Source organism: Puma concolor, chromosome E1 (genome assembly GCF_028749965.1).
Source record: "Puma concolor isolate L17-30 chromosome E1, mPumCon1.1.hap2, whole genome shotgun sequence".
Lineage (NCBI taxonomy): Eukaryota > Metazoa > Chordata > Mammalia > Carnivora > Felidae > Puma > Puma concolor.
Window position 1 is genome coordinate 868,364 of NC_141680.1, and position 17,230 is coordinate 885,593.

General features: G+C 63.9%; 2 protein-coding genes across 16 annotated transcripts in view; both read left to right on the forward strand.

Annotated features, from left to right (window-relative positions):
- SPNS3 (SPNS lysolipid transporter 3, sphingosine-1-phosphate (putative)) overlaps positions 1-8,601 on the forward strand; it is a 35,411-nt gene extending 26,810 nt beyond the window's left edge. For 7 of the 10 annotated variants that reach the window (XM_086685630.1, XM_086685633.1, XM_086685635.1 and 4 more), the window contains 4 exons: positions 1,671-1,736; positions 6,988-7,086; positions 7,259-7,430; positions 8,258-8,601. In XM_086685630.1, the coding sequence (XP_086541756.1) occupies positions 1,671-1,736; positions 6,988-7,086; positions 7,259-7,430; positions 8,258-8,582 (662 nt within the window). In that variant the 3' untranslated portion in view covers positions 8,583-8,601. The remainder of the gene's footprint in view (positions 1-1,670; positions 1,737-6,987; positions 7,087-7,258; positions 7,431-8,257) is intronic. The other 3 variants (XM_086685636.1, XM_086685640.1, XM_086685638.1) reach the window with 3 other exon arrangements.
- Positions 8,602-15,906: 7,305 nt separating this feature from the next.
- Positions 15,907-17,230, forward strand: part of SPNS2 (SPNS lysolipid transporter 2, sphingosine-1-phosphate) — a 28,690-nt gene continuing 27,366 nt past the window's right edge. For 2 of the 6 annotated variants that reach the window (XR_015243776.1, XM_086685628.1), the window contains exon 1: positions 15,914-16,411. Coding sequence is in view for 2 of the 6 variants with exons in the window: in XM_086685628.1 (XP_086541754.1) it covers positions 16,042-16,411 (370 nt within the window). In the remaining 4 variants the exon portion in view is untranslated. Of the gene's footprint in view, positions 16,412-17,230 lie in introns of all 6 variants that reach the window. The other 4 variants (XM_086685629.1, XR_015243777.1, XR_015243779.1 and 1 more) reach the window with 4 other exon arrangements.

The window sequence follows — 17,230 nt, forward strand, 5'->3', positions numbered from 1 at the left end:
ATTTCCAGGTGTGTCTCAGGAAACCTGGCATCCCGGGGCGGCCTGTGGCCGCGGCCTCCCTCTGCGGGCTCTATTTTGGGGTCGGGATCCACCCTGCCGCAGCCGGAGGAAGGAGAATGTATTTCCGTGTGTCGTGTGGCTGTGGGGGAGCAGGGGAGAGACACGGCCGGCCGTGATGCAGGACGTGAGGAGGGCACCGCCTCCCAGGTGGAGGCCCAGACCGAGAAGCAGAGGGGAGGGCGTGAGAGCGCCCTGGGCTTTCATGTGGCCCCACAGGCCGGGTTGGCAAGACTGTCAGAGGCTGGAATGCGGGTCTGCGGCCCGGACCCGCCCCCGGGGACTTCCTGATTCCCACCAGGCCCAGCCCCAGGACCGGGGAGGGGGGGGATCTGCTCTGCCGGCACAGCTCCCCAGGCCGGGGTGGAGGCCAGGCCAGGCGGTGGGTGCAGCCCAGCTTCTTGCCTCCCTGGGGGGCTCCTCCGCAGATCCTGCCTCCCCCCTGCTCTCAGCGCCACCTCCCCCCAGGCCCTCCCCATCCTGGCCTTTCCTCCGACTTCCTCTGCCAGCCTCGACCTGCACAGGGCCAGCGCAGGGGTGAGGGGTCACCTGAAGGAGGCCTGATGTGTGAGGCGGGCCTGGGGACGGGCCACATGAAGTGGCTGAGGGCGTGGGTGGATGTCGCGAGAGCGGACGCGCCCGGTACGTGGCAGGTGACCGGGCTCCCTCACTTCCTCTGCCCTGACTGTCACGGGCCTTTGGGGACCAGGGCCTGGGCCGCCCCAGCACAGCCCCGTGACTCCAGGAATGACTAATTCCACTCCAGCATAAGCTCCTGGAAGCTCTGAGAAATGCCTTTTTTCCCCTTCTTGCCGCTTCATTAAACTCTTCCTGAGCAAGGGGAATGAGGATTGTCCCAGTCCTCTGCAGAGGCAGGGACTCAGGTTGCTGGGTGGGGCAGGCCCACAGTGGCCCCTGGTCCCCGGCAGACAGTGGGGCAGGGAGGGGGGCACACAGAGTTAAACCAGCCCCACAGGTATCGGGGAAGGGGGTGGGCTGCTGGCCAGGGCCCAGGAGTCACGCTCCAGGCTGGCTTTGCCCTGGGCCAGCCGGTGACCTCTGGGAAACCTTGGCCCTGCCCCCGGCTCGGCCTTGCTGGCCTCCCCTGTGCTGCTCAAGGGGCCTGGGAAGGAGGTAGCCTGGGAGGGGCTGTAGATGGGGTGCCCGGGCCAGGCAGGTGGGCTGGCCCACTGTGTGTACCTTATCATCGTATGCAGGCCTTAGGGGGACACAGGAGGGGTGAGCAAACTATTCAGTCCCTGGGCCTCTCTCCTCTCCAGTCTGTTTTCCCAGCCTTCAAGTGGCCCAGAAGTCCTGGCTGCCTCTTCCTGGGGCCCCACGGGGGACCTCAGCAGCTGGGCCTGGGGGCCGTCCATCAGGGAGCAGGCTGTTCCCAGGCCCGGGGCCTGGCGCTCTCCTCTGGGTCATGGCCGCCAGCCCGCCCAGACGGGAACGTCTGCCCACCCTGGAGGCTGCTGGAACCGAAGACGCTGCTCAGGCCTCGCCTCCCCCAGCAGATCTGATGGCGCCCTTCTCTGTGCGGCCTCGGTCTCTCTCTGCAGGCGGGAAGAGACCAGGCAGGGAGGGTCGGTGACCAGGGTCCTTGTCCACAGGTGCTCCTGGCCCTCGGGGAGCTGCTTCTGTCCTGCAACTGGGCGGTGGTTGCCGACATCCTGCTGGTAGGTGTGGGGCTGGGTCTCTGCTGTCCGGTGGCCTGGAAGCTGGGAGGGGCTTCAGAGACCATGGGGCGGGGGACTGAAGTCATTGGACAGTTTCCTTGGACGGGGCCTTCCTGACACTCTCAAACATATCCTTCGACCATTGGCTGCATTTTGCAGATGAGCCAACGGAGGCTCAGAGAAGGCAGGTACCCGGGCCAAAGTCGCCCAGCATGCAGAGGCACCGAGCCAGGACAGGGGCCTAGGCTTTTTTGACGCCTCCCCTCCCTCTTTCTTGACTGTACTTGTCCACAAGCAGGCTCTGGGTGTGTGGACGGGGATGTGGGACTTCAGGGTTACAGCCACAAGCCAGGTGGGTCCAGGCTGCCTCGGCTCCCATGTCACGGTCTGCGAGGCCAGGGGCCGGCTCAGGCTAAAGTGAGGCCCGACCACGTGACTCCACTACGTCCAGAGTCCAGCGTGGCCATCCCTGAGCCTCATGCTCTCCGCCCAGCCTCCCTGCCTCCCTCCGGGAGCCATCACGAGAGCACTTGGAACACTGGTGAGCTGTGCCCTTGTGGGACCCAGACCTGGGGACCCCTACGAGCCGTCCTGCCCCCTGAAAGCCTGGCATAGTCCAACACCATGCACAGGGGAGCCCAGGAGCCTGGCGACAGGTTGACAGCTGTCCTGTGGTGACCAGGTGCCGGGCCTGGTCCTGGACGCAGGAGACGCCTAGCTTTCAGCCCCACTCCTGCCGCTTACTAGCTGTGTGTGTCATGGGCAAGTCATTCCGTGTGTCCGAGCCTCAGTTTCCCCGTGTGCACAGTGGGGTGAAAAACTCTGAAATACTCGTGGTTACTGTGAGGGTGAAGGAGGCGACCGAGGGAAGCTCTGGCAGGATGCTGGCCGGGGCTCCACAGAGCCCTCCCCACCTTCTCGAGTCCTGTGCCCTCCACGCGACTTTGAGGGGGCTGTGGGGAGGCACGATCACTTAACGAGCCCACGAGGCCTGCTCACACATGGCCTAGATGGTCTGCACCCCCGCCACGGCCCAGGCTCGGCAGGTGTAGCCCGTGCTGCCCTTTGACTCCCGGGGTGGATCAGCTGCAGGGCTGGTGGTCATTTCTGCCCCTCCCTCCAGCCCAGACTCGGCCACAGAGACGATGAACGGCCCTGGGCCTCAGTCTCCTTGTCCGGCCTGGCAGGCAGAGCGGGGCAGGGGCGGCCAAGCCCTTGTAAATGTCTTCTTCGGGGGGTGGCCCACTTTCAGGCACCGGGAGCCTGACTACCCCCCACCCCGACATCTGGGCGTTCGGGTGGAGCTGAAACCCGCCCCCCAGGGCACTGTCCCTTTCCACATGGCAGCCGCAGATGTGTGAGGGCCGTGCCCGGGGCACCCCAGTGTCTGTGTTTGCAGGAATGATTAACCTGGCCGAGCCAGGCTCTTTGTGGCACTGTGTGTGTGTGTGTGTGTGTGTGTTGGGGGCAGGGGAGGGGCGACAGGGCCAGCCAGCCTTGGTCTGACCCAGCTGGGGTTCTGCTGGGAGCCGGCTGGGGCTGCCTGGGGGCTGTGCTAGGTGTGACCTGGGGCTCCCTCTGTTCCTCCCCTGGCTTGGAGACCTCCGGCCCCAAAGCTTAGCAAGTCTCTGCACCCCAGGAGACTTTCCTGACCCCTTCCCTGTTTCCCACCTTCCTGAAACCCTTAGTGAAGGATTGACGTTAGACAGTCAGTGGCCAAAGCTGGGCCGACTTTGCTGACTTTGGAGCTCAGTCCCCAACAGGGAAAGTAGGGGCTCCGGGAGGGAGTGGTCTTGGGCCACATGCAGGTGGGGAGTAGGCTGTGAGTGACAGGGTGCGTGTAGCAAGGCGTGGGCATGGGTGGTGACAGGGGCTGGAGGGCAGGGAGGAGGGGAGGGAGGTGGGGGGGGTGGGAGGGAGGGACAGAGGCAGGGGGAACGGCAGGGGAGAAGGCAGGGAGGGAGGGAGGGAGCTGGAAGGTAGCTGGAAGCTGCTGATGCTTTTCCAGAGGTGAGACAGGAGCACCCCCAGGGGCAGGCAGGGCAGGGTGGTGGAGACGGGTCCAGGCCCAGCGGGGTGAGCTCTGGGCAGGGAGAGCACGGAGGTCCCATCTGCTGGCCGGTGCTGGCTCCTGAGGCCCAAGGAGGCCCCGGGGACCGGGACCGAGGAGGCCCGTATCCCTGCTGTCATCCCGCACCTGCCTGTTCCTGGGGGTCAGTGTGGGCTCCCCGGCCCCACGTCAGTCCCGCTGAGGGACGGTGCTCTCTCTGACCCTCTTATGTACACGACAACCCAGAGGCCGGGGAAGACACCTCAGCAGCTGTGTGGTCCAGGGGCTCTCAGACCTCAGTGAGCGTGAGAACCAGGTGTGGGGGACGTTTTGTTCTCAGAGTCTGGTTCAGTGGGTCCATGCTGGGGTCCAGGCTGTGCCTTTCTAACGGACGTCCCCCGTGGTGCCCATAGGCTCCTCAGAGCGCCCTGGGAGAACACTGGTCTAGCGTGCCCGGCTCCCCAGGCTGTGAACCCCTGCGGGACTCTGACTGGCACAGTCGGTCCCTTGATCCCAAGCCCCTGGACGGGAAGCTCACCCCCTGGCCCCAGACACGCCTCCAGCACCCCCGCCCTGCCCAGAGGGTCCTGCTCCCCTGGATCTGGTCTGCCCAGCCTGTGTCCGCCCCCGTCCCCAGGCTGAGCTCCCCCTGCTGATGGCACCTCCGGCTCCCTCCCCAGCCTCCTGTCCGTGTGGGCCCCATGGGGGTACCTGCCCCTGGCAGCAGGGAGTCGAGCAGAAATGGAACTCCCCGCCTCTTCCTCCGCGGTCCTGGAACCCAGCCGCCAGGCGCACCCCCCACCTCCTCAGCAGATTTCTCCCACCCCCTCGAGGGTTATCTCCCTCCTGTTCTTCTGGGCCCTTGTCTCAATGCTTCCCTGCTCTGCCCACCCGTCTGTCTCACCCTCCCCAGCGAGTCTGGGGTGAGGGCCGAGGGGGGATGCAGGAGGCAGGCTGCCAGGGAGTTTGCACCTGATGGTTGCCGCTCGGACTTTCTGTGGGCCCTTGGCCGATGCTGGTTATGTCCCAGGCTGGAAAGGGAACAGCTCTTCTGAGAAGGGAAAGTCAGAAACAGAGGCGCTTTGTCTCAGAATAGAGTGAGCAGTTTTAGGAAGCCAAAGCCTGTAACGTCTAAAATTACCTGCTGGGCTCTCCAGCTGTGGGCAGGGCCAGCTTTGGCCCCCCCCACACGGAGGCAGCAGGACCCAGAACGGGCAGGGGACCGACCTGTCTTGGTCTGGGCCCAGCAGCTCCTGGGGGGTGTGGGAAGGACCAGCTGTCTGGACCTTACTCTGAGGGTCCAAGCAGCCGGCAAGGACTTTTCCAGACATGCGGGGCCCACCCTCTAGGAGTCACCTGCTTGTCCCCCCAGAGCCACCCGTGGGTAATCACATAATTACAGGCAAGGGGGAAGCACTCCCTGAAGGTGCAAAGCCACGGTCAGCTCCTTCTCTGGCCCGTCGGCAGGTCCCAGTCAGGGTTAGAGGTTCAGCCTCTCTCGCCACCTGGACAGAGTGTCAGTGTCAGTGACCGGGGGCAGCCGGTTGTCACCCACTCCTGCTGCCTGGGCCCTGCCTGCCCGTCCTGTGGCTCCAGGCGCTGGGCCCCTGCCTCACACCTCTGCTCACTCTGTTTCCCGCCTGGGACGCCCTTCCCTGCTCTCTCTGCCAGTTGCCCACGTGCAGGGCTGCGTGAGCTTGCCCTCCTCGTCCTTCCGCGTTTCCAAGTGTCCCATAGCAGACACTGCTGGACAGGCTCCTCCCTGCTCCTAACAGCCAAGTGGTCAAAGGTCAGATCCCGGAGGCTCAAATGCCTGTCCTGCTGTTTCCTGGCTGGGTGACCGCGGACAGGTTACTTCCCTTCCTGCGGAGAGTTTCCTCATCTGGGACCCGTGGATGACGATCATACCTCGCTCGTGGGGTGGTTGAGTGGATCTGTAAAATGTATACATGAGATGCATAAAATGCATGCACGAGGCACTCAATAAATGCTAATTGTTATCCTCTGCTAGGTGTCGGGGATGGGGCTCTGGGGTGGGGAGCTCCCCTTTAGGACTGTGTGACCGCCTGGCCTCTGCTTGGACCCCTCCTCCTGCTCCTCCCCTCCCCTCCCCTGCTGCAACCCTGGCTTCTGGCTGCGTTTGTCTTGGGACTGGTCTTCCAGATGGTTCTATTGGACTCGTTTGCTTGGCAGACTTTCGCGTAGTCTGCTCTGGGCCTGGCACCCTGCTGTAATCCAGGAACCTCCAGAGAACTCCGACAGCGGCTTTGCCGTCCAGACGACGTAGGGGTGTGTGTTGGGGGGGACGAAGGGGGAACCTTCCAGCGTGGGGGCTGTGTGTTCAGTTAGGGGCGCGCTTGGGGGCTGTGGGAGCTCAGGGCAGGCCTCTGACCTCTGGGAGCTCAGTCCCGAGGGACCGGTGGAGATGCTCCAGCTGGACCCGAGCAGGGAGGGCCTGGCAGGCAGAGGCCACACCACCTTCAAGTGTCTGGAAACCCTCTGCCTCCTGGGGCCAAAGGGCACTATTTCAGCCTGACGTCCCCATGAAGCCTCCAGGTACCAGAGGAAGAATGGCCACGAGCACATCCCTCCAGCAGCTACAGTTATCATCCCCGTGTGGCGATGGGGAGACTGAGGCACAGAAAGGCACAGTGACTTGCCTGAAGGCACACAGCCAGCGAGTGGGATTGGAACCCAGACATTCCTGACTTCGGAATTCACGCTCTTAATCCCCCACCCCCCTCCATGGGGTCGCGGGGGTCTCTCCAGCCACGCTGTCTGCCACTGTGTGTCCACCCAGTGGGGCGCGAACTTCCCGAGAGAGGGGCTGAGCCCTTGGTGCCACTGAACCCAGCGCCCACACACACAGACACCCGGCCGTGCGTCCTCTCCCAGCCAGGCCGGCCCGCCTCCTGGGCCCTGAGCTGGGACACCCCGGCCCCGTCACCACGAGTCAGAGCCAGGCCTGGTCCTTGCCCCGTCCGAGAGCAAACCCTCGAGAGCAGGCCTCATCAGGGGCCTCGCCGCCCCCATCCTTCGGAGGGGCCTGACGTCCTAGTGCTGGGGCTTTGCTGACCCCGTTCCTTCCCACTTGCTCGGCCAGCCCAGCTGCACTCCAGGCAGGTCCTTGGCAGGGGGGGACCAGAGGCACCCACACTCTGCCCTTGCTTGGGGGCTGCCCTGGTGTCCTGTGTTTTGCAGTCCGTGGTGGTGCCCAGGTGCCGGGGGACAGCAGAGGCTTTGCAGATCACAGTGGGCCACATCCTGGGGGACGCCAGCAGCCCTTACCTTACTGGACTGGTGAGGAGTGGCTTCTCGGTGGGCGTGGTGGAGGGGAGGGGTGGTTCCTCGGTGGGCGTGGCGGGGGGGGGGGAACCACCAAGGCCGGCAGGCCGGCCTCTCTCTGCGGGTGTCCAGCACCCCGAGGGCCGGGCGCCCAGACTCCTACCTGCCCGCCGGCCTCTCTCTGCAGGTGTCCAGCACCCTGAGGGCCGGGCGCCCAGATTCCTACCTGCAGGCCTTCCTCAGCCTCCAGCAGAGTTTCCTGTGCTGTGCATTTGTCATTGCCCTGGGCGGGGGCTGCTTCCTGCTGACGGCGCTGCGCCTGGAGCGGGACCAGGCCCAGGCCCGGGCGCCTGGCACAGGTACCCTGTCCTGCACACCGATCACCTACGCCAGGAGCGGGGCTGGGCTCCCGGGGGCAAGCCGCGCTGGCCGCCCCCTGAGCCGGCTGATTTGTTTGTTTTTTAATTTGCTCATTCGTTCATTACGCCCCTGCTATGTGCCAGACGTAGGGGGAAACACGGAGTCCAAGCCCTCGTGCAGCTGAGGCTCTAGAAGGTGGAGCCAGACAGGAAGCGCAAGAGAGAGACTGTTCGGGGTGGTCAGTGCCGCAGGGAAGCTCCAAGTAGGCGAATGGGGGAGAGAGAGAGACACGTGGGGGCAAGTTGAAACTATTGTCGTCAGGGTCCCCACTGCACAGGTGACACTGACACTGAAGCAAAGGGTTGGGGTGGGGCAGCGAGCCCGGCAGCTATCTGGAGGATGGATCGGCCAGTGCAAAGGTCCCGAGGTGGGAATGTAGCTGACGTGTTTGAGGCCTGGCAAGGAGGCCAGTGTGGCTGGGGCAGGAACACAGGGGACAGGGGTGGGGACAAAGGTGGCAGAAAGGAGGCCAGAGCCGGCAATTGAGGGCCTTGTAGGGCCCGTGGCCTTAGCTCTGAGACAGAGCCACTGTGTGGTTGCCACAGACGGACCCCGAGGTGTCTTACTTACCGTGCAGAAGAGAACAGACTGGAGGGTCGGCAGAGAGGTCACGGGAGGCCCTGCCATCACCGGGGAAAGCAGTGGGGCCAGGACCCTGGTGGTGGCACTGAAGTTTGGGGGAAGGGTCGCATCTGGAGTTCATTTTGCCAGCGGAAGCTGGGCCTGGGCCTCCTTGAGGGCTGACTGAGCGTCCTTCCTCCCGCAGGGACCCCGGACAGCGAGGACACGGAGAGGCGAGCCCTGCTTTCTGGCGCGGGCGCCGCCACAGAGGACCCCTGAGGCCCCGGCCCTCCTGCCCGCCTCCCTGCACCCCTCCCGCTGGCCGCTGCAGCATCAGGGCCCTGTCCCCCTCTGGCTGTGGCTCAGGGCCCCCAGCCGAGCTGCACCTGTCATTTCTTCCCTCCCAGCCAGAGAGCTGGCAGGGCCTGTGGCGGGAATTGAGCTGTCAGCGCCTTCGGCGGGAGGCCTGGGACTGCGCCCGCCCAGCCCCGGGTCCTCAGCCCGGTTGGTTGCCTGTGGGCCCCGATTAAAAGTGGATTTCAGGCCTTTTACGAGTGTGTTCTTTACAGCCTCAAGGTGTCTCTGCTGGGAGGGGGTGGAGAGGAAGCCCTGGCCAGGGGTGCAGGGCTGCAGGGCAAGGGTCCCTAGGCATCCCCACCCCGGACGTCTCACTCTGACCCAGGCCCCCCACTCTGCAGGTCAGGAGGGCACAAGACCCCCTTGGCCTGAGTCACCCTCTGAACAAAAGGCCGGGCTTTGCACTCTGGTGCCGATGTGGCTTCAAGCCTCCCCGAGGAGGAGGGCTGGGGTCGCGCCCAGACTCCGCTGCCCTGCAGCCACAGTGGGGGTGTCTGCACCCTGGCCTCCCACCCCCCACGGCTCATGCTCTGACCCCATCACAGCCCGCAGGGAAGGCTGGCTCTGTAGGACTCGCACTCACCCTGGGTTCAGAGCAGCTGGGCGCAGGGGGCCCTGCGGGAGGCCGCCAGCTTCCAGGTGGGCAGCAGTGGGGGGGACATGTTCTCTCTGCCCCACCGGCACGAGCTCCTCTCCCCCTCCCCTGGCCCTGCTGGGCCCGCCTCCCATCAGACTCGCACTCACCTCCCTCCCTCCCTGCGTCCCTGTGCTGTCCTCCCTGTCCTCCTGTTGGATGGACAAGCCCCAGGAGCTGGGCCCTCCAGCTTAGCCCACACCCGTCCCCCTCTTCAGCCCTTGGTCAGGAGTGCCCACCACCAAGCCGGCCAACCCCTCCACCCACCATTTGACACCTGAAGCTCATAAAACAGACTGTCCCTGAAATTGGTTTTAAAAAGCCTACCTGGCAAGGGACCTGTACCCCGTTACAGCAAATGCCGGGGTTCCCACACCCCGAGCCATTCCAGACACCAGCCATTCTCCTGCCCCTCCACTCCTTTCTGACCCCACGTACCCGGAAAGAGTGTCAGAGTCCACGGGCTAAGGGTTCGGTCCTACGAGACGGCCCACCCCCCCACCGCGCCCCACCGGAGGGGCCAAGTGCAAGGCCAGGCTGTCGGCTGTACTTCTGACCGACCGGCTATGGGTCAGAGGTCCCCACGGCCCCCTCCTCGGGTCCTGCCGTCCGCTGGGGCGGCCTCCAGAACCCGGGGAAACACCGCACTCCCTGCCTCACCAGCTTCTTGTAAAAGTTCTCTGAGCCCCGTCCTCTGGGGTTTTCCTGGAGGCTTCGCCGAACCGCACGGCTCATCGGGTCATTGGCCACCGGCGACCGACGGGACCTGCCGCCCCTCGTGGGTCCCCAGAGGTCGGGGGGTGGGACTGGAGGTGCCAGCCTCTGGTCACGTGCGGCCTGCTCCTGGCCACGGCCCCCCCTTGGGTGGGGTCCAGATGCCACCTCATTAACAAACAAAAGGCATCTTGAGGGCTCTCTGGCATTTAGGAAATTCCAGAGGTTTTAGGAGCTCTGAGCGGGAAACAGGATGAAGACCAAACATGTATTTCCTGTTGTAGGTCACAGGATCCCCTTGTTTTCTCCTGAGAAGGAGGCTCCTGGTCTGTGTGGGAGCCAGGATGCCATGGCCCCCCTTGGGGCCCTGCTGTGTTTAAGAGGGGCGTCGAATGTGGCTTTTCCAGCCCACACTTGTGTGATTCTCACTGGCTGGGTCTGGACCCACAGATGCCCTGCTCTCGGGTCTGAACCTTCCTCCCTGCAGCCCTGAGAAGGCCCCCTGTGAGGCTCCATTCCCAGAACACGGGCAAGGGCTTCCCATGAGTCAGAACAGCCACCTGCCCCCCCACCAGCCCAGAGTCCAGCGGCTGGGGGGAAAGGTCAGAGGTCAGAGACCACGTCCCTGCAAGTTCCAGAAACAGGTGTTGGTATCATTGGTGCCCATCTTGATTGTGGGCAGTGACTCTGACTCCAAACCCGCCCTTGGACCTCACAGCCATGACAGAGAAGCACCAGGCCGAGTGAGGCCACCTGTGGGCAGAGGAAGCGTTAAGTCCCCCAGGAGACCCTGCGGAGGTGCGGGGAGGGGCCAGAGGGGCAAAGCAGGAGAATTCCCCTGGAGAGAGCGGGGATAAAGGTATCTGATACGTCTTGGAGGCGCGCGTGCGCGTGCGTGTGTGTGTGTGTGTATGTGTGCGCACGCTTTGGGGGAACGGGGGAGGCCAGAGAAACTGGGGGGACCGGGAGGCGCTGGGGCTCGAACCCTGAATCCAGAGTAGTTCCTTCTGACTCAGTGCATTCTGGTGTTTGCGTTGCTGGGCTGGGCAGGGTGGTGCTCGCTAGGACTCGGGACAGAATGCCCAGCCCGGAGTTTGCAGGGTGTTATCATCCGAAGGGTTGGGGGGTGGGGGTGGGCAGGGCGGGGCCTGGGCTGGCCCCGGAGCCAGGAGTGAGAGACCGGCCTCCTCGCGTCTGCTCAGGCCTCACTGCCCCGGGGTCACAGGTGTGGGTCCGTGAGAGCCCAGCCGCTGGGGCCGGGGAGGTCAATCCATCACACCTGTCTGGCCTAAAGGTCATTTCTGAGCAATCCCAGGCCCTGATACTCCCGAGAGTCTCGGTGTTGGGAATGCGGGTGAGGATGTGCTTCTGGTCAGCAGGATGAGGCCCTCAAGCCCGAGCCGCCCACTCAGCCTGCCGACCGCTCCCCCGAGCAAGCAAGCCACTGTCTTCCAGCTCCCGGTGTGATCCTGGCACACAGGTGCGCTGGTCCGCGTGGGGCACGCGAGAGCGTGGGCAGGGGTGAGCTTCTTCTTCCACCCTGACCTCAGGCCCGGAGGGTCGGGCACGGGCTTTGGGATGATCACCCCGACGCTGGCTTGCTCCCCTGCATCACCAGACATCGTTCTGTCCGTTTCATGCCCTAAAGTGTCTGTCTTTCCGCCATGTCTGAGCAGGACTGTCAGGGTTTTGGCTTAATGCGGCCTCTAGAGACAGGCAGGAAGAGGTCACTGGTGCCAGGTTTTACCGCACACAGGAAGCTGTGTGACCGCACGTGCTCCTCCTGTGTGACTATATTGGTTAGGGTTGTCTGGTGATGTGCAGAAGAAACTGAGTGACTTAGGCAAGAAAGGGATTTGTTGGAAGCGCGTCAGGGGCTCACAGAATTGATGAGTACATTGCAGATTCCGAAGCCAGGGCTCCTGGGCCGTCTTACTGGGGACCTTCACCAAAGCGCCAAACAATTTTCCCGATTTTCTTGCCACCCTACTCGAGATTTAAAGCCCCGGGAGAGAGAGTCCAGTTGGACCCCACGGTCATTCCTTGCTTTTTAGCTCCATTAAGAGCAGGAAACCAGGTGCTGCTGGGAAGGGGGATGGGCTCTGAACAGCAATGGAAGGAAAACCAAACAAAGATGGCGTCCATCCTGACGCCCTTGGGCGGGCCACTGGCACTCTCTCAGATCAGCGTCTTGGCAGGACCGGGAAGAAGCTGGGCGCCGTATCCTTCAAGGGATTCTTTGTTTCTGATAGTCTGAGTCCATGATCAAAGGAGACTGAATCTTCTATAATTTAGAAAGCGTTAAAAATGTTCAAATGACAGAACAGGAACTTCTGTGTTAGTGGGGACTCAGAGCCATCTGTTCTGAGCAGGAGAGAGAGGCAGGGACAGAGCATTCTGAGCAAAACTGGCAAGGCAAGCCCAGGCTGGGGGGTGGAGGGGCTCTGACAAGTCCGCTGTTGGCAATGGCAGGAGCAGAGAGGGGGCACCGTCTCCCCCAACGGTGGGTGCCGACTTGTGGGAAAGGTAATCAAAGGGTGGAGGCAAATGGGACATGGAAGCTAAGGGAGGGTGGAGTCGGTCAGGGAGAAAAATGCCTTTTCCAGAGGAGCCAGGAGAGGAACGCGGCTGGTTTCTGAGTCACTCAGAGCAACAGATACATGATGCAAATCAACACACACTTCCTGAGCACCTGCTAAATGTCATTTATTCATTCAATCAACAAACATTCTCTGAGCGCCTCTGCACTGGGCTGTGGAGATGAATCAGACAGGGTATGGGCCCCCGAGGCTCACAGTGAGTTGTGGGGCAGGGTGGGGGGTGGACTCATGTACAAACACATGAGCACAACGGCTTTGGTGAGAGGGAGGCACACACAGGCTACTCAGGTAGCCCAGAGGAGGAAATGACAGTTTTCAGGTGGGTTGAGGAGGGCTTTCTGGAGGAAGTCATGGTCTGTGCGGAGGTTCTGAGGGCGAGTCGAGAGGGTGAGCTGGGTAGACACCGAGGCACAGCCGGACTAGGGGCAGGGGGAGGGGGGTTCCCACGTGACGCTCTCCGTGGTCCTGAACAGCATTGCGTTGAGGGGACAGCAGGGACTATAGATAGGCTCCCCCCATCCCCATCACCCCTCCAGGCTCCAGGAAGTGTAATAGCCCTGAACGAGTTCAGGGAGCTCTGTTTTCAGTGTGGTGGACTCGGATTTTGAGAGCCGGGCAGTAGGATCTGAGGCTGGAGATTGGCATGGGTCATGAAGGGTCATGATGGGTCTTGGAACCTAGATATCTTTATCCTGTGGGCAGTGGGGAGCCATGGAAAGGTTACGTGCAAGGTACGGATGGGGTCATATGGGTGATTTAGAAAGTCATCGGCAAGAAATACGGAGAAAAGCCTGGAGGGGGATGTTGGGGCAGGTGTGGTGAGTTTTAAAAAGGTGAGGCAGGAGAGGTTTGAGCTGAGTCCGTGGGTTTTAAAGAAAAGAAAATGGACAGGCCCTAGATGTAGGAGTTGAGGGAGAAGAAGGAGTCCCAGATGGCCCCCGCTGTCCTGCTCAGTGACAGTGAGGACGATGGTGCTATTTGCCAAGAGAGAAATGACATCAGAATGGAGCAGGCTTAAGGGAACGATGAGTTCAGTTTTGACTGTGCTGGGTTTAAGGAGCTGCAGGATATACGGGGCGGGTGGGTGTGCATATGGACCTTGAGCGTGCAGATGAGGCCACATCTACAGATGGAGATTGCGGTGCCGAGGGCATGTGGACGGTGGCCGAGAGCCTGCTAAGGGTGAGTACGCCCAGTTAGAAGGGAAGAAACTGAGGCCCGAGTCCTGGGGGATGGGCAGAGGGGCTGAGCTCCCGGGTATCAGCCTTGGGGAAGCCCGTGTGTCTCAGACGGTGCTCTGCAAAGCTCTGGACACCTGACAAGTACACACGGGGACACCGCAGCCTCTACCTCTGCCTGGGAGCCCCACAGCATACACTCTGAGGTTAAAGGCTCTGAAAAGTCCAGTCCCTCAGTCAGGAAACCAAATACACTTGCCTTGGGGATGCTGGCCCACTGTTTTGTGGTCTAGGCCTCACAAAGGAACGGAGGAGTTTGGCCTGGCACCACGTGCTGCCGAGGAACCGAGTCCTGGAGGAACCAAGAGCAGCACTGTGGGGCAGCAGAGGGCACGCTGCGTCAGAGGCAGGTGCACCTGGCTTCAGTGCAAGGCCCAGTGTCCACCAGGTGTGCGACCTTGAGCACATTACTTCTCTTCCGAGCCTCGGTTTCTTCATTGGCGGGATGGAGATAAGGGCGCTGTGAGTCTTGTGGCCGACGGTCTCGTGGTCCTGCCAGAGGGTCTCGGCACCACTGTGACTTGCCAGGGCTACACAGCCAGAAAGCGCTATAGTCCTTCCTGTCGCCCTGCCCTCGGTGCCCCATAGCTACCCAGAGACTTGCTCTAGAGAGTGGCTTTGAGTTAACATCCCAGAAAAACCCACACTGTACGAATAGCTGCTCAGAGGCCCCCCCCCCAAAAGTCTCCAAACTCTGACATCTTCCCCTGCTCTAGGCTAGTGGGGGCTGCAAAGGGAGTGCCCCCCTTTCTGGTCAGGAGCTAAAACTCTCCCTGGACAGGGCTATGGCCGAAAGGAGGAGGAATTTTGTTGAGTAGGAAGGGGACCTTGGGGTGGGGCTCTGAGCTGTGGTTGTGTCTCCTTCACAGCCGGACACAGAACCACCGCTGGGCACTGTCCCCTAGCTGGCACCACCCCATAGTGGCGAGGGGCATTGCCAGGGCCCGGCCCCAACCCCATGGAGCTCCTGGGTCTGTGCTGGCCTGTTAAGCACCAGGACAGCCAGCAGAACTTTCCTTATCCGGCTTGAAGCTGGAAAGAGGCAGCAAGGAACTTTGAGAATGGAGTCTGTTTCCTGGCCCTCCCGTGACAGTCATCCATACCCAACACACTGAAGCATATTTTTAGTCACCTTGCAGAATTTAAAACACACCTTGAAGGCGCCAAGAAACACCAGCTTGGGGATTAACTCTGCTCTCAGCAGGGAGGGGGTGCCTCGTGCGGCATCACCCGTTGGCTATGCCGTGACTCACGGTAGCCAGACGCTTTCATGGGATGCACTTGCCCTTGCACTTGGGGGAACTGAGCTCCCAACCCCCGGGGACCGGTATCAGAGCCCTGGGTCAGCACCAAATCTGCAGGTCCACGGTGAGGTCTTTTCTGGGCCCTGTCTGTGCAACATGGGGGTAATTCTGGTTTCCCAGGCTATGTCCAGTGCTAACATTCGGTCCCCAGCACTTTCTATAGGATTTGAGTTACACTCAAAGCCTCAGACAGATGAATAGGGTAGGTTTGGGGCTGGGGCACGGAACCACGGCACCTCTGAGATGGGCGAGGGCAGTGACTGTGGCCGCGAACACAGAAGGTACTCGACCCTGCCATATCCATCGGAGACAGGACTCGCCCTTCCCCAGGTAGGGTGGTAGTGACCGCTCATAGACTTCCGGGCTGAATTCTGTCCTCCGATCTACCCCCGCCCCGGGAGAGACACTGGGACCTAGAGAGAGTTAGGGGTCTGCCCAGGGTTGTGCCACACACGACCCAGCCTCCCGTCTTCCATCCTGGGCTTCGCCCCCTCCCTAGGGCGCAGCTGGCAGTCTGATGCTTGGGGAGGCCCCTTAGGCATGCCCTGCGTCTGGTGGGCCCCACAGGAGCCCGGCTCCCCCGCCAGGGGCCGCCTCTCTGCGGAGGCGAGGGTAGGGTCTCGGCGCGCGCACAGGCACAGGGGCCGGGAGCCGTCAGGGGCTGGATCTGGGTTTCCCTGCGGAGGTGGGCCACACAGCCCTGTGCGCCTGGCCGAGGCCGGGGGTCCGCGCCAAGCCCCCGCCGGTCACACTCCGCGCTCTCCCCGGACTGATTAAATCCGGGCGGTGAGCAGCCGCGGGCCGGGCCCAGTCTCCGGGACGCCGAGCGCCCCGGGCCCCCGCCCCCGCCCCCGCGCGGCCCACTGCGCCCCCGTCGGCCGCCCCGGGCAGCACGTGCGGGGCGGGGCCACGGCCGAGCCGCGCGCCGATTGGCCGCCGCCGGGTGGGCGGGACCGGGGCGCAGCTGTCAGAGCCGCGGCGGCGGCGGCGCAGCGCGGAACGCGGGCCGGAGCGCAGGAGCCGACGGGCCCGGCCGCGATGGTGCAGCGGCGGCTCCGCGGCGCGCACACGCTCTGAGTGGGCCCGGGCTGGGCCCCGCGCCCCCCGCGCCCCCCGCCGCCCCGGTCCCGGCCCCGGCCGGCATGATGTGCCTGGAGTGCGCCTCGGCGGCGGCGGGCGGCGCGGAGGAGGAGGAGGCGGACGCGGAGCGGCGGCGCCGGCGCCGGGGGGCGCAGCGAGGGGCTGGAGGCGGCGGCTGCTGCGGGGCGCGGGGAGTGGGCGCCGCGGGAGCCGCGGCCGCGGACGACGAGGTGCAGACGCTGTCGGGCAGCGTGAGGCGGGCGCCGTCCGGACCCCCCGGCACCCCCGGCACCCCCGGCTGCGCGGCCGCTGCCAAGGGCCCCGGAGCTCAGCAGCCCAAGCCGGCCAGCTTGGGCCGCGGACGGGGGGCCGCTGCCGCCATCCTCAGCTTGGGCAACGTGCTCAACTACCTGGACAGGTACACCGTAGCAGGTGAGCGAGCGCCCCACCCAGCCCGAGAGCCAGGAGCCCCCACCCCCCAACCCCCCCCCCCCCCCCCCGGCCTGGAGGTTCCCCGGGGAGCCTTTGGTCTCAGGGCCCCTGTATTCAAGCCTTAAGCGGGGTGTCTAAGGGCCCTCCGCTCAGGCACGCTGGGCAAGTGACGGCCCGTGAATCACGGGTCCAATCGGGGACCTGCCCCCCGCCCCCGCCCCCGCCCCGCCGGGCCAGGGGTTGGAGGGGTCCCCAGCCGCGGAGCAGCCCGCGCGTCCTCGCCAGCCCTGACGTCCCATCCGTTGTCCTCTTCTCCGAGAGTCTCCTCCGCGTCTCTCCGCGTCCTCGCCTCCGCGCCCCCTCCCGCCCCGGCCCCAGCTTCCCCTTCCCCCAGCCCAGGCCGTCTGTCGGGCCGTAGCGGGTCAGTTCCTTCCTTCCTCCGGCGCCTCCACTCCCCTGCGTGCGGGCGGCGAGCGCGCGCGCCCCTTGCGGGTGTGCGCCAGGGGAGCCCGGGTGTGTGCGCGCGGGCGGCGCGGATCCGTGTGTGAGCGCGTGGCTGACAAAGGCTCGGGGCTGCGGGGAGCGGAGGGAGGGGCGGGGCGGGTCCGCGGCGCCTGGGGACCCGAGATGCGGTTTGCAGCTGGCCCTGGCTGGAGGCCTGAAGCCGCCTCCCCCAGCTCTGTGGCGCTGGGGGCCTGGGGTAGAGCGCAGGCCACCGGGGCTGCAGAGGGGGCTGCCTCATCCCGTGCGAGCGTCTCTGGGAACCAGCCTTGGGGACGGGGTGGGGGTCTGTGGAACAGCCAGGTTCTAGTCCCAGAT